General features: G+C 46.9%; 1 protein-coding gene across 1 annotated transcript in view; it reads left to right on the top strand.

Annotated features, from left to right (window-relative positions):
* Positions 1-720: 720 nt before the first annotated feature.
* The window catches only part of LIMK2 (LIM domain kinase 2), a 44,639-nt gene continuing 31,166 nt past the window's right edge, over positions 721-14,193 (top strand). The window contains 3 exon segments of the mRNA XM_044990162.1: positions 721-770; positions 772-818; positions 6,644-6,743. Coding sequence (XP_044846097.1) covers positions 736-770; positions 772-818; positions 6,644-6,743 — 182 coding nt within the window. The 5' untranslated portion in view covers positions 721-735.

The following is a 14,193-nucleotide window of genomic DNA, read 5'->3' as shown; positions in this document are numbered from 1 at the left end:
TTGCCTGTGCAGCTCCACTAATTAGGTGAGTGGCTATTCATTGTTTTATGTGCAGCTTCCTAGGCATGCACCTTAGAGAGAACTATCCACGGATCTCTGAATGGAGCTCATGAACCACAGTTTGAGAATCTCTGGTGTAAAGGAACATGCACCCCAGATTAAAACAAGGGGGGAGAAGGCGGGCAGCAGTGGGTATGGGGGCGGGCACCAAGCCTTTCCCCTGCTCTTAGAGAACTGTAAGAGAGTTGTGGTGCCAGGAGGTGGAGTAAGCAGGGGGGCTGGCACAGCTTGGGAGCGAGGTTTGGGGATGGGAGTAGGGCTGGAGATGGGGGCTGGACTCTATGGGCTGCTTTAGTTTCGCCCCTTTACAGCTGCCCTGGCTCACGCAGCAAGAGCGGGGCGGTAAGATGCAGCCACGTCCCGCCCCGAATCTCCCAGCTGGTTTAGCACGTGTGGCGTTAGGGAGGAGGAGGGAGGGGGCGGAGCCGAGCTGTGATTGGCCCATACTCGAAAAAGGGGCGGTCTGTGGTGCGGAAATAGCGGGGTTCTTATCAATGGATAGGTCGGTGATTGGCCTGTGACCATAAAGAGGCGGGGCTTCCAGAGGTGGGCGGGGCTGTGATTGGCCCGCGGCAGGGAAGGGGCGGTGCGGTATTTGCCCCGGGGCGGGCGTTGCAGGCCCCCTGGGCCAGGTGCGGTATGACCCACCCCGCACGCCGTAGAGGCTGACGTCACATGTGCGGGCGAGGTCTGGAGACCTGGTGGAGGCGCTTTGCTCAAGGGGAGCGAGCCCGGCCGGGCGATGGAGGGGCCGCCAGGTGAGGGGCTGTGGGGAGGGGGTGAGCTCCGCTCTCTGCGCTGCCTAGGCCCCGCGCCCCGCCCTCGGGCTGGGGGTGCTCGGCTCTGCTGGCCCCGGCCGCTGCAGGGCGCGGCTCCGTCACCGGGGGCGCTAAGCGCTCTGCGTGCCAGGCCCGCCCAGCGGGGACAGGTGCTGCCTGCGGCTGCTCGCACCAGGCAACAGGAGCTAGCGGGGCGCTCGGGCCGCTGCTCTGCCCCCTGAGACTCTTTTCACTCCCCCAGTGTCCCGTCTACAGCCCCCTCCCCTAGGGCCTTGGCGTAGCCGCTCTCTCCTGGGACACTGGCACAACCCCCTCCCCTCACATTCCCCTGTGGTCAGGGTAGAGCCCCTCCCACACCCCTTCCCTGGAGCCCTGGCATAGCCCCTCCCCTCACATCCCCCTAGGGTCAGGGTAGAGCCCCTCCTATACCCCTTCCCTGGAGCCCTGGCATAGCCTCTCCCCTCACATCCCCCTAGGGTCAGGGTAGAGCCCCTCCCACACCCCTTCCCTGGAGTCCTGGCGCAGCCCCTCCTCTCACATCCCCCTGTGGTCAGGGTATAACCCCTCCTATACCCCTTCCCTGGAGCCCTGGCATAGCCCCTCCCCTCACATCCCCCTGTGGTCAGGGTATAACCCCTCCTATACCCCTTCCCTGGAGCCCTGGCGCAGCCCCTCCCCTCACATCCCCCTGTGGTCAGGGTAGAGCCCCTCCCACACCCCTTCCCTGGAGCCCTGGCATAGCCCCTCCCCTCACATCCCCCTGTGGTCAGGGTAGAGCCCCTCCCACACCCCTTCCCTGGAGTCCTGGCATAGCCCCTCCCCTCACATCCCCCTAGGGTCAGGGTAGAGCCCCTCCTATACCCCTTCCCTGGAGCCCTGGCATAGCCCCTTCCCTCACATCCCCCTAGGGTCAGGGTAGAGCCCCTCCCATACCCCTTCCCTGGAGCCCTGGCATAGCCCCTCCCCTCACATCCCCCTAGGGTCAGGGTAGAGCCCCTCCCATACCCCTTCCCTGGAGCCCTGGCATAGCCCCTCCCCTCACATCCCCCTAGGGTCAGGGTAGAGCCCCTCCCATACCCCTTTCCTGGAGTCCTGGTATAGCCTCTCTGCTCATATCCTCCTTGTAGTCTCCACACATCTCTAGGACTTGGTGGACAGAGCCAGCCAAGCCATCTGTATGAGTGTAGGGCCATAAGTTTTTGCTTTTTCTCCATCATTGGCACACTGATCTGGGTGAGTGGGAGAGACTGTGAATTGCTAGCTGAGTGCAGAACAGCAGGGCACAGAAGTGGATGCATGGTATCAAGAAGTCACTTATAAGCTTGTGCCTAATAATGACCCAGCTAAAGGCTGGGTGTTCAGCTCCTTTAACTGCTGTGCATATCATAGCTGACATGTGAGTTCAGAGTGACCTTGCCCCTCTCCATTGGTGGAGACTGCAGATATTTTTATATTCTCCAGTCTCTTGCATCCTTTTCTGGGCAGTGGAACCTGAACATCAGCTTGAGGCTTAATTTGCACAATGTTGAAAGACTATGTAAACATCTCACTTGATAATGTAAAATTGCTGTTGAATCTTTATTTCTTTCATTGGCTATTACAGCTCCCTCTTGGTCTTAAATGTTGATCTATAACAGTTTTTTGAAGCTTTAGTGAAAATTTCAGCAGAATTTTCCAACTTGTCCTGCAGGCATAGTGACCTTCTGGGCATACAGACAGATCTGTTGTAGATATGTTGGTCTGGCAGTCATACAGAAAGCTTGAAGGAAAGAGAGTTGTGACTCGCATTGTGAATTGCCTTCCTGCCCCAGTGCTCCACAAAAGTGGCTGTTCTTTCTCTTTCTCTGTGTAGGCATCCAGACTAATCTGTTTTTGGCACTCAGTTGTGGTCTTTTATTATGTCTGATTTCTCTTTACGCAGAGACTTGCATTCCCAGACATGCAAAATCCCAATGGGGTCCTTTGTTGTTGAGGTTCCACCCATGCTTTATACTCCCTTCACTTTGAGATATTCCATTGCAGCTACCATCTTTCTAGTTGAAGGTTAGCCTTATAGATTATCTGTAGAGGGTACACTGCTAAGCAATGAGGCACTTCCTTTGCTCCTTCACCCAGTGGCATTCTTGTTGTCCTGGAGGAATTTGAGTTGAATGACCTACTTTGTTGATTACGTACGTTTGTTGTCTTTTTCATCCTCACTGTTTCTCCTGGATACCTAAGCCAACAAGGGGTTGCTTCAGCTGAATACATAATTTTTCACTTGCTTTCCTAAACTGTTGTGTAGTCTTGACACTGCAATGCAACAGCTGTTTAACATTACGTAGCAAGTGAGGTGATTACTGAGAACTTAGGTGAATTTGTAAAGTCCTGTTTGAGCCTTTTAGGTGACTGTCAGTCACATTAACTAACAACAGTGTGGTAACTTGTGCCTTTAAACTCCTTGGAGCAAAGGCTCTGTTTTGTACAGTACATGGCATGCTTATGGCACTAAATCGAGGGAGCTGGATGTAAAGAACATGTATCTTGTGCACAGAGACTATTTTATCCAACAGAAGGCAGGAAGTCCAAATCTAGTGCACCTATTGCATTTTTTATTTATACTTTCGGGGATGCTGAATGGTTTTGCTCCTTGTCCTCATGTGTAACTTCTCAGGCACATGGGTTCAGAGACTCACCCTTTACTCTGGAACGTTCATCAGGCTTATTGGAAACTGAAGCGCACATTCCTATACTAAGTGAATGAAGCAGAGGCTGTGGCTTTCTGCATCTTTCTCTTGGGTTTTAAATCAACGTTGTGTCTGTGAATAAGGTCAACTGGAGTCCTATATTCTAAGTAGCAGAAAGGGGTAAAGCAGCTTATGGTATTGAGCCAAAGCTAACTGGAGGAAGAATTGATTATTTGATACATTTGTAGCTTAAATGAGCTTAACTCAGTTTGTATGGACAGTGTCACTTAAACTAGCTAACCCTTTTTTGTTAGGGTGGGTTGTTTGTGGCTTGAGTTACTTAGATACATGTACATATATTGATCTCTGCACTGGTGGTGAGAGACTCGTGACTTCCTATCCCTTGCAGCCTCCTGTCTCATTCTGAATGCTGAGGATGAGACCAGGAAACTGAGTTAAATATCTGTTAATATTTAGAAAAGCCATAAGTGATTTAAAGAGAGAGATGTTCTTCAGTGAAAGATTATCCTATGGGTGTTTGAGGAGAGTACCTAGAGCAAATGTTAATCATTATTGAAGTCTAATGGTTTCTAGAATCAGGTTTTTCTTCTAGTCTTGGCTCCTCTTCCATTGTGGTGGCCTGCCTTTTCTACTCTTCCAGGTTCTCTTTGCCATAGGTTGTCAGGATGACTCTACTCATCTGCTACCATATGGTGCAGTAGAAACTGTTAGCTCTTGAACTGTCATGAATGCACAGATTATTTGTTCATGGTCCTTGATAAGCAAGTTGTTGACCTTTTCATCTGAGGTTTGCAGAATGCCACAATGTGCAGGTCCATGGCAGGTTAGATTGGCTTCTCATATCTGGTGAACCTTTTCTGGTGATTGAAAATTTGATCTAGCAACTTCATCTCCATCCCAAACCTTGATGTTGGAGAACCAGGCAAAGAATTGACAAGATGAGGCAATAAACCTGGCTCCCTGTGTTATCTGGAGTTGTTTTGAAAAGAGACTTCAGTTGAGAGGAAAACGCACTGGTGCGTTTCAGGATTCACAACATTGGACAATGGAGTGTCTCTGCTGGAGTTGGTCATACCTGAGGAGAAAAGTAACATAGGAGCTCTGTTCTGCTTGGTCTGGTTACCTAAGCATGTGAAGGCTAGATTTCAGGCATTACATTTCTTTCTTTCCAAGCTTTCTAGTGAAGAGTAGAAGCCCTGTGGTGTTTGTGTTCTTATGGATCTGTGTCTCAAATGCAGTATCCTGAAGATTTGGAAAACCCAAAACCTGTAAATAGATGGATGTGCTTCCTAGTTTCTAGCTCTCTGAGTCCAGCAGAGGTGATTAGTGCAGAATCTGGGCCTGGGGGTCCCTGAGTTGAGTATTTGCTTCTACATCTTGAGCAAACAAGGAACCTGCAGTTCATGAGAGCCTCAGAACAATTAACACACTGAGCAGAAACTCTGGCTCCCTTGGCCACTCTTTATGAATGCACAGAGGGTGGTAACTGGAAAGATATTTGGAAATGGCTTTTGCTCCCCAGGGAGCCATTTCATATGTCAGTGCTGTACCCTGCCCAGTTCTAATTTGCTGCAGACACTCAGTGCTAGCAGGTGACCCTGAACAGGAGCCAACTCTTGTTACATGTGGCTCAGGGAGGTGGTGGTGGGGTTGACTGAGCTTCTGTCAGGCTTTCCCGGTCTCTGAAAACTGGCTGCTCATAAATTGGAAGTCTGGCCTCTTAGATGAATGCTTGGTTAATGAGTGTTGAGTTCCTTCTTTTAGCATATAATTTCCATGCAACCTCAATTGAACAAAACTTTGAGTAGAAAAAAGGTGCATTTTTACAATTGCCCCACTATGTGACATGTCTTTCCACACTCTTGACACCACCTAAACTTTGCTCTCACTTCCCAATCATCTCTTTGTGTCTCATAGATCAGTAGACTTTCAGGCCAGAAGGGACCATCATGATCATATAGTCTGATCTCCTGCACATTGCAGGCCCCAGAACCTGCCTCACCAACTCCTCCTTAGTTTCCTTTAGTCCTAGCTTCATGACTCTGCCATGCTGCCCTCTACCCTTGAAGTAGTCTGCCCTTGTACACCAAGCACTCTTCCCACCCCCCTTATAATCCTTTTGTTGTCCAAGTTTGTAAACTGCTCGGGAACTTGTCATATCATCGTGTCTATTTCTAGTAGAGGCCTTAAAATCCTTCTGCCAGTCTCTAGCTGCTTCTGAAGGGTCGGTAACCCCAGGAAACAGTAAGCCTATAGGATTTGTTCATCTTTTCCAAAACCCAGTTGCTGCTTTCAACTGGAATTGTCTTTAGGCCGCATAAATGCTTGTAATAATGATGTACCTTTGTTGGTCCCAGGATATTAGAGACACGGGGCTGGTGAGGTAATATCTTTTATTTGACCAACTTCTGTTGGTGAAAGAGACCAACATCTGTTCCTGAAGAAGAGCTCTGTGTAGCTCAAAAATTTGTTTTTCATCAACAGAGGTTGGTCCAATAAAAGATATTACCTCAACCATTTTGTCTTTATGGTAACGAGTGAGCTGACTGGCAGTCAAGGCTATTCTTCTTTAAACAAACCTCCTTTTTATTCTCCCTTATCGCCTTTTCTCTTTCCTAGGAAATCCAGTTAATTAGATGAATTGCTGTAAATCTTCTGAGTCATTAGCATGGGGCAAATGCTAGCTTGGCTTCTATACTAGCCTAGCATATAATGCTTCTGAGTAATAGCTGAAATACTGAACTAGTTTGTCCTTGTCATTTCTGGGCATGAGAGAAAGGCAACCAAGTGTGACTGCTTGATTTATTTTGCTGAGAGTCCTGCTTTATACTGCAGAGCACAATGACACTGATGGCCATTGTAGTGAGGCATACAGGTCTTTGGACACAAATGTGCACAAGTGTGTTAAGGTTCCGGTTGGAAATGCCCCCCGTTTTCTAGAGTTGGGTGTCAGATAGTGGCACTGGCTTTTACTTTTCTAGCCCTGGAGGAGTTGACATTGAACACGTAACTCAAGGATTGTCCTAACAGAGGTTGTGGGAATTCTTGCCTGATAGTGTGAAGAGAGCTTATGCTGTTTGGTAGCCATTCTAATAACGCTCTGCTTTTCGTGTGTAGGTGAAGAGGTCTGGAGATGTCTGGGCTGTGGGGACAGCATTCCAGCTGGTCAACGACTGTACAGAACTGTTAATGAAGCTTGGCACAGCTCTTGCTTCCGGTAGGTTATATCTAGCCTGTTTTTAGATATTACTTTTTCCCTGTGTTCATCCACCATTGTGTTAGCCTGTATGCTGAGTATTAACACTTACAGGGTTTAAACTGGCTGCAGTATTTTACTGCCACCTTTATGCCTACTCAGGAAAATCTTACAGAATGATCACGTGCTCCTGCTCATTACTATATTCTAATGCTGGCATAGCACTTTGAAACTAGATTGCAATTCTAATAGCTGTTTGAAACAATCTGGAGAAGTGGTGCTTACACAACACACAAATAAAGATTAAAATAAAAATGAAAGCTCTGATTTTGTGGTGATAGCAGATAGGTGAGATGCTGCATATTTCTCTTCAGCTACATCCCAAGGTAGTGCCCACTGAACTAGGTTGAGGCAGTTTGAGTAGCCATGGTTCTCTCTCTCTCTCTTTGCCATATGTGTATGGCTTGAGGGAGCTATTGAGGATTGGCAGGAAAAGGTGCTGATGTGCAGGAAGGTTTTGCGTTCCCCAAACATACTTTCTCCCTGTCAAGCTATTTAGATCTACAACTTGCCATAATCTCTTCTGACCACATTGCTAGCAGCAGAGAGTGAAGAGGCCTTTGAAATCCTCTGCTCTTGGCAGCAGGATTTCATGCATGTAATCTGTTCCTTGAGCAATTTATCCAATTCATGCTACATTAGTTGGATTTCTAAGCGGTCCTGATTCTGAACACATGCAGCTTCTGCTGACTCCACTATGAGTAGCAGTTGTATAACAGCCGTTGATCAGTCTCCTAAGGTTCTAGCTTTCATTTGGCTTTATCCTTTCACCCTTGCTTATTTTGTCTGTGCCCAGGGAAAGGGGGGTTTGGGAGGTGAGTGATATGTGCCAGGAGAAGTGTCTACTGTCTTGTGTTTTTTAAAGTAAAGATCCTACATTTTGGTTACTGGTGTCTAAAAAACATATTGGGCTGGCAAAATGTTTCTAGCTCTGGCAGATCACAAGAGATGTTAATCTAAATAATCTCCCAGTTTGCAAATACTGGCAACTAATACTTTATACTACTGAAGCCTGGCTCTCCAATGCTAGGTTATTTGACAATGACCAGTCAGAGAGTACCAGACAATAAAGGTCACAGAACTCTAGTCTTCTCTTGTCCACACTCAAAAACAACCTGGGGGTTAAGCACTCGGGCTCCCTCTCCCCCAGTCCCTGCCAACTTGGTACCAGTAGTCAAACTCAGATGTGCATGACAGACCAGAGCACCAACTCAAAGTGAAGACTTCCCTAACTGATGCCTGTAGGGCTCTGTTGGAATAAACTAACTTTGAATACAGGTTTTAGTTTTCACTTGTCTAAGTACTTTTTGCTATGTGACCTTTCAGGCTACTACACAAGGTGTGGGGCAGCTCTCAAGTGGTGTCGTAGCAGATGGACTTGAGGATAGGATGTGAACCATATGGACTCTTCATAATGGGCTGATGGAGACAGTCAAATCCTGCCCTTAGTGACACCTGCGCAGCCTGCATGGCCTTCGGTGGGGCTGCACAAGTCTGAGTAAAGGCAGGATGTAGTGCTGTGCACTAGCTTGATTTCCTAGTGAAGAGTCTAATCGGACCATGCCAGCAAAAGATGCCAAACTCTCCTGTCCTGTGACATGCATCGAATCGCTGAGTCTAACTGATGTTGTGCTTCCCTTACCGCCTTGTGCCCTTGACTGGCTACAACACTTGATTAAGCTACTGTGCTGAACTAAGCTACACTGTGAGAAACTACAGTCAAGGAAACTGCCATTCCCTTTCTTCTTGTTCCAGGGTGGGGCTGTGCACTAAAACAACAAATTCCAGGTTTAATTGACTGACTCGCCCTTTCTCCTCTCGCTCTGTGGCTCAGCATGTCTCTAATCTTGTGCTTAATATCCCAATGCCAAACTTTAAAAGGCCTTTACTGGTAGGAAGACTGGTAGCTGAGAGTTCCGGCAGCTCTTGTGGAGAGTTGTTTACAGGCTTCCTGTGGATTAGCTGACTTTGTCGCCTGGCACATAATTTCCATCATGCAGATTGGCACCTCTCCAGGCCTGTTAGCTTTGTTTATCCTCAGTCAGGCTAGCCTTCTGATCACACTTCAAGCTGGTAGCTGCTGATGCTTGTGCATCTCCCTGAGGATTTAAACTCTCTGTCACTTCCCTCCTTTCTTGAATAGCATGCACAGGCTGTGTCCATAGATTCTGTGTCTTCTCTAGGTATGGCTGGAGAGGAAAGTGATAAATTCCTATTTGATATGTACCTTGGACATCTTAAATTGTCTGGCTAGCTAGTGCTTTGGCTTGAACCTACTGAGTTATTTGCTGATATTCTTTAGGAGAGGCATCTGTCCACTCTAGATATGCCTTTGCATAAGGCTGTTTTCACCTGTTTCTGCTTCCAGATGTCCCCAGCCACCACTGAGATTCAGTCCCAGGGGCAATGGCCTCATGGGGTCTTGCCCAGGTTTCCATTTGTCAGGCTTTCCTTTAGATTTCAGGCGTATCTGAATAGGCATGGTCGTGTCCCCTTCTTGCTGATGCTTATGTCTGAATTGTTATCAGTAGGATTACTGGAAGGAAAATCTGTTTAATTGTATCTGGGCATAATTAAACTTCCTACCCTAGCAACATAGGGACACAAGTTCTGTTGCCTTCAGTGTGACTTTATTCCATGGTATAGCCTTAAGGTAGATGGCTTACCCTCTGATCAACAGTAGGTAAAACATCAGGCTTCTGATGGCCTGTGCCAATTACTTGATGCTAATTTCCCTTCCTTGTTCCTGGCTGAAAATATCATACTAAAGCTAAAAATGTCACTGATATTGCTTTTCTGTATAAACAATTGCGTTTGCCAGAGGGATATTGCGTGTGTGTGGATGAGAGTGGTGGGTGAGCAGAAATGGGAGGCAGAGGTGAGGGAATGTGGTGAGCTGGCCATCTGAAATGAGTTCTGTGGTTTAAAAGAGATAAAAACACTTTTGTGATAGAGGATGCAGAGTGCTGTAGTCTCTCCGACTGTCCTCCTTCCGGAAAGTTCAGGGTCGGTGGGGGGGGAAGCTCCTAGTACGGTTTTGTCACAACCGTGTCCATATCTTAATGCTGTCTACTAGTGGGGACAGCAACACATCTCTGTGAACATGCTGAGCGGATAGCGTTGTATTGCAACCTCACTTTCTGAGTAGTTGTCTGGTGCCTGCCTCCATTGTACTTCATAGCTATCTCATGGAGCAGTGTAAAGTTGCAACATTCTTGATAGGATTCTGAATGGCAAAAGTGAACTGACGGTCTTATCTCACTCTGCATTGGGGAAAGCTCTGAGCAGCAGAATAGGTTCTGAGGTTGTCTTTCTGCAGAAACAGGAAAACACCACTGCATCTTGGAAGTAGAAATTTTATTTAAGTGGGTGCTTAAATTTAGCAGAAATTGACTTAGAACGCCACACTTTCCAAGAAAATCTGCTTACCCTCCACTGACAAGTGGTCAAATAGATTGTATTTATTTATTTAAATTGTGTGTGGACAGGATTAGGATTTCAGATGGTTCCAAGGCTAATGTGCTACATTTTGTGCGGTAGATTCAAACTAAAGACTATAGCAGTGCAGTTTAAAATGTGGGACAGATATCTAATGCTTTCTCTGGCCTTCTTTTCGCTGTTTGCTTGTGAACACTGCTGGGTTTGTGTGCGCTGCAGATGCATTTGGGGCTGAGATCTATCATGTTCCTTATAATGAAAGGCAGTTACAAAATGCATCATTTTTATCTCTACCCACTTCTTCTGCTTCTCTTCTCCCCTCCTGCCCCCACTCCATCCGCATATTCTGGCAGTTACAGTAAGCACCTGGTAGAGTTCCAGGGTTGAAAGGTCAATGCTTTATCCACTCATCCTCATGAGAGTCTCTCTTTAGAGATGTCTCCGCAGTGGATGGGGTGTTTAGCTGTTGAATCTCACTCTGGCTATCGGATTTAGAGAGAAACCATTCCTAAGTGCTCGTTTGCCCACAGGTCGCCCTGAATTTTCATTGGGGTTAGAAAAACAATGAAGCACTTTGCAGGTGGTCTGTCTTCTGAATAGTTAGAATTCCTCAGGGATGGTGTAGCTGCTGCAGGATCTTGGTGGCCACTCTATATAAGGTAGAGTTGGATATTCCATTCTGAGCTTTTATTTTCAGGTTGTCTTCTAGGGAGTTATCATCAAAGTCATTACTTGCTGTGCCCAAAGTGTGCATGGTGGTTTACAAACAAATGAGGCAAACGGTTGCTTGAAAAATTTAAATCTAAATAGACAAAAGCTATGGGTTGGGAAGCCCCTGAAGCATGAGGGCAGCGGTGTTAGTGCACATTTTGTTACTAGAGATGTGCACTGTTTACAAAGAGATGTTGCTGTTCCCAGAAACATGTGTAATAGACAATTACAGAATTTCTCTTGCTTGCTCCTTAGCATACAGATAAATACATTCAGGAACCTTTTAAGCCTTTTTGAGTTGGGCAAGTGAGTGGTGGTGGTGACGAGGAAGATCCATCTGTTGCTGCTTATTTCAGATGCTTCTTCTTAGTGCATTGTGCTTATCTGTGTACCCCTATGAGGAGCTGTCACTGTCCCGGCTTGAGAATGATATGGTTTAAAGTTAGAAGCGATAGGCAATAACATAGTAAACGTGCAGTACTTCACTCCCCCTTTTTGTACAGTTTGAGGGGTATGGCTGCTTGGAGGAGTTTCACTCAGATGCTATTGAAATATTTCAATAGCTGATCACTGCGATCAGACCTTCCATTATACCATATGACCCCGCTAGCCACATCTTGTGTGGTAAATGCCTTGGAAGTACAAGGAGGCATTGGGTCTGGATCAAGATACTTGGAGTGCCTCCAGGACAAAGAAAGAAGGCACACTACCGCCTCCCCATTTGCCCAGTAGATGCCAAGCCTGCTCAGAGCTCCTCCTCCCCCAGTTTCTACCAGTCCCATGAATGAACTGAAGTGCCCCTCTATGCATGGACGGTGATCTGTGTATCTTATAGGCTGGTGGAAGTGCTGAGGAGTCTCAGTCCATGCCTTGTTCACTACCACCCCTGGCATTTAAAGTGCCACTTTTAAAACCAGAGCATTTGAGAATGTGCAGCATGTAACCCTTGCCATTCGGAGCCCCTGGGATTATCTGTATACAGCTTGCTTTAAATACACCAAGACAGTTATTTTGCAGTGTTAAAATGGAAAAAAACCCACCCCTGAAACATAAAAATCTGCTTGAGTTCCTAAATCTAAAATTAACCAGTGGGGAGCCTGGAAAGTGATTTTAAGATGGAATTAATTTGTAAATGGAAGTTTTCCTTTTACCCGTCAAGGCCAGAGTTCAGGCTTCTTTGTTTCTCTTGCAACAGTTAATGTCAAATGTCTAAAACCATTGTAAAGAAAGCAGCCCTGTTGTGGCAAGTTTGTTAGTGCATTCTGTCCCCAAATCTTGCAGGAGAAACGCAGAATTCATGACAACCTGTCAAAACAAGATACAATTTTCAACTTGCAAACAGATGCTCTGAGGCAGGGGTCCCCAACGTGGTGCCCGCGGGCGCCATGGCGCCCACCAGGGCATCCAACTGCACCCGCGTACTGGCCGGCGGACGAGCATCCACTGAAATGCCACCGATAAACTGCGTCATCCAGAGGCAGTGCTGCCGATTTTCTGCGATATTCCAGCGGCAACGCCTCTGGATGACACTGCTTGTCGGCGGAATTTCAGCGGATGCTCATCTGCCGCCACGGTTCTCCGTGGCTCGTCATCTGGCACCCACCAGACAAAAAAGGTTGGGGACCACTGCTCTAAGGCCACCAATGTGAATTATTTAGATTTTAAATAGTCTTGTATTTTTTTTAGACTTCAAAAATGCACATGCTGGAAATGTTGGTCCCTGCCACACAACCCCACAATGCATAGTGGCCCACCTAATTTAGCTGTGGGAATGTTAACGTTGGAATTTCTACACTCTTGTATGTTCTCACCTTTAGTGCAACTTGTTTGTCCCTCAGAGATTAGTGATATCTGCAAAATTACCTGGGGAAGATTAGTGGTTCTGACCAGGAGTTCAGATCTAAAACCTGAGACGTGTAATAAACAGATTAGCATCTCTTTGAGAGAAACCCTTTTATCAGAGCTATAATGTTCATAATTGAGTGATAAAACAATTGAGAAGGGAAGTAACTCTGTTCACAGAATTCTGTGGGTGGAGAGTAACTGCTGCTGTCTGATGGCTAGGACTTGTTTCAAAAGTAGAATTATCTTCTTGATAAGATGTTTCCTGTTTAAATAGAAGATTGAATATATGTCCGTTGGCTTCAAGGAAACCCCAGACAAAAATCTCTTCCCAGTTTCTTAGCTGTCTGGCTTGCTTTTATTACTTTGAAGTTGGGTTTTATCTGCTGGCTTCTTTCACAGACTAGTAGGCTCCTTATCACATCTCTGGATCAATCTTCAAAGGTCTGAAGAGCTGAGATTTACAAGGTCACGTGGACTCGACCATAGAGGGGGTTCAGCCCATGACAGCGACGTTAAGGGGACTGCTTTTGTCAGGAGGTGATATGCAGTGGGAGGAGGGGCTTACCAATTTTCCATGGTGTGGTGTTTATAGTACGGGAGCACTGGGATGTGAGCCCTGGCCGACTTTCAGCACACAATGTATGGAGAATGTGGGAGAAAGGAGTGCATTCCTAGACACAGACTCACAGCATTGATGCTTGCAGTGAAGCTGTCAGAAATGTCAGAAGGAATTAGATCTGCATCAGAATTGATGGCTGCATCAGGCTTTACAGCCCTGGTTCTTTCTGCACTGTCTCAGTCTATGTTAAAAATCAAACTGAGTAGGAGAAACTGACCGTTTCAGGCTCCTTTTCCCCATAAATGTAGCTGCATCTTCTCTTTACAAAAATTAGGTGCCTGGCTCTCTAATGGAGTTGAAAAGCCAGCCACAGCTGTCAAACCTGCAGCCAGTGCCTCCATTGAGCAGATTGTCAGCTGTGTGAGATGGAGGATCTTCAGTCGGAGCACATCTGGGAACTTTCATCTCTGGTGCGTGGCTGGGTTTTGAGACTCTTGTGAGAATGGCACGTTTTACTGACTGCACAAATGTGGGAGGGCTAATAGCAGCAGTAGCATGTGTAACAGGCTAGCCACTCAGCAGAGCGCTGTACAAACACCAGTGCTTTGTGTTGGGTAGACCAGGGCTCTGAGTAGAACTCTGTCCACTGTTCAGTCAGTGGCATGGACAAGGCAGAACAGGCTGAAGCAGTTTGTCTGTGCAGCAGTTGCAGGTTTAAGTCAAGGATCGAGTGACTTGTTTGCTCTCAGATTAACCAATCTTTGACCTGTTTTAATGTTACATCCTGCACTGCCATTCAGGAGCCCTGGGCTGGGTTAAACTGCCGGGCCTGGTCTTCTCTTTCTGCTCTGAGGCAGC

Source organism: Mauremys mutica, chromosome 16 (genome assembly GCF_020497125.1).
Source record: "Mauremys mutica isolate MM-2020 ecotype Southern chromosome 16, ASM2049712v1, whole genome shotgun sequence".
NCBI classification, from domain to species: Eukaryota; Metazoa; Chordata; order Testudines; family Geoemydidae; genus Mauremys; species Mauremys mutica.
Note: the sequence above shows the minus strand (reverse complement) of the source record. Positions and strands in the feature narration are given on the sequence as shown.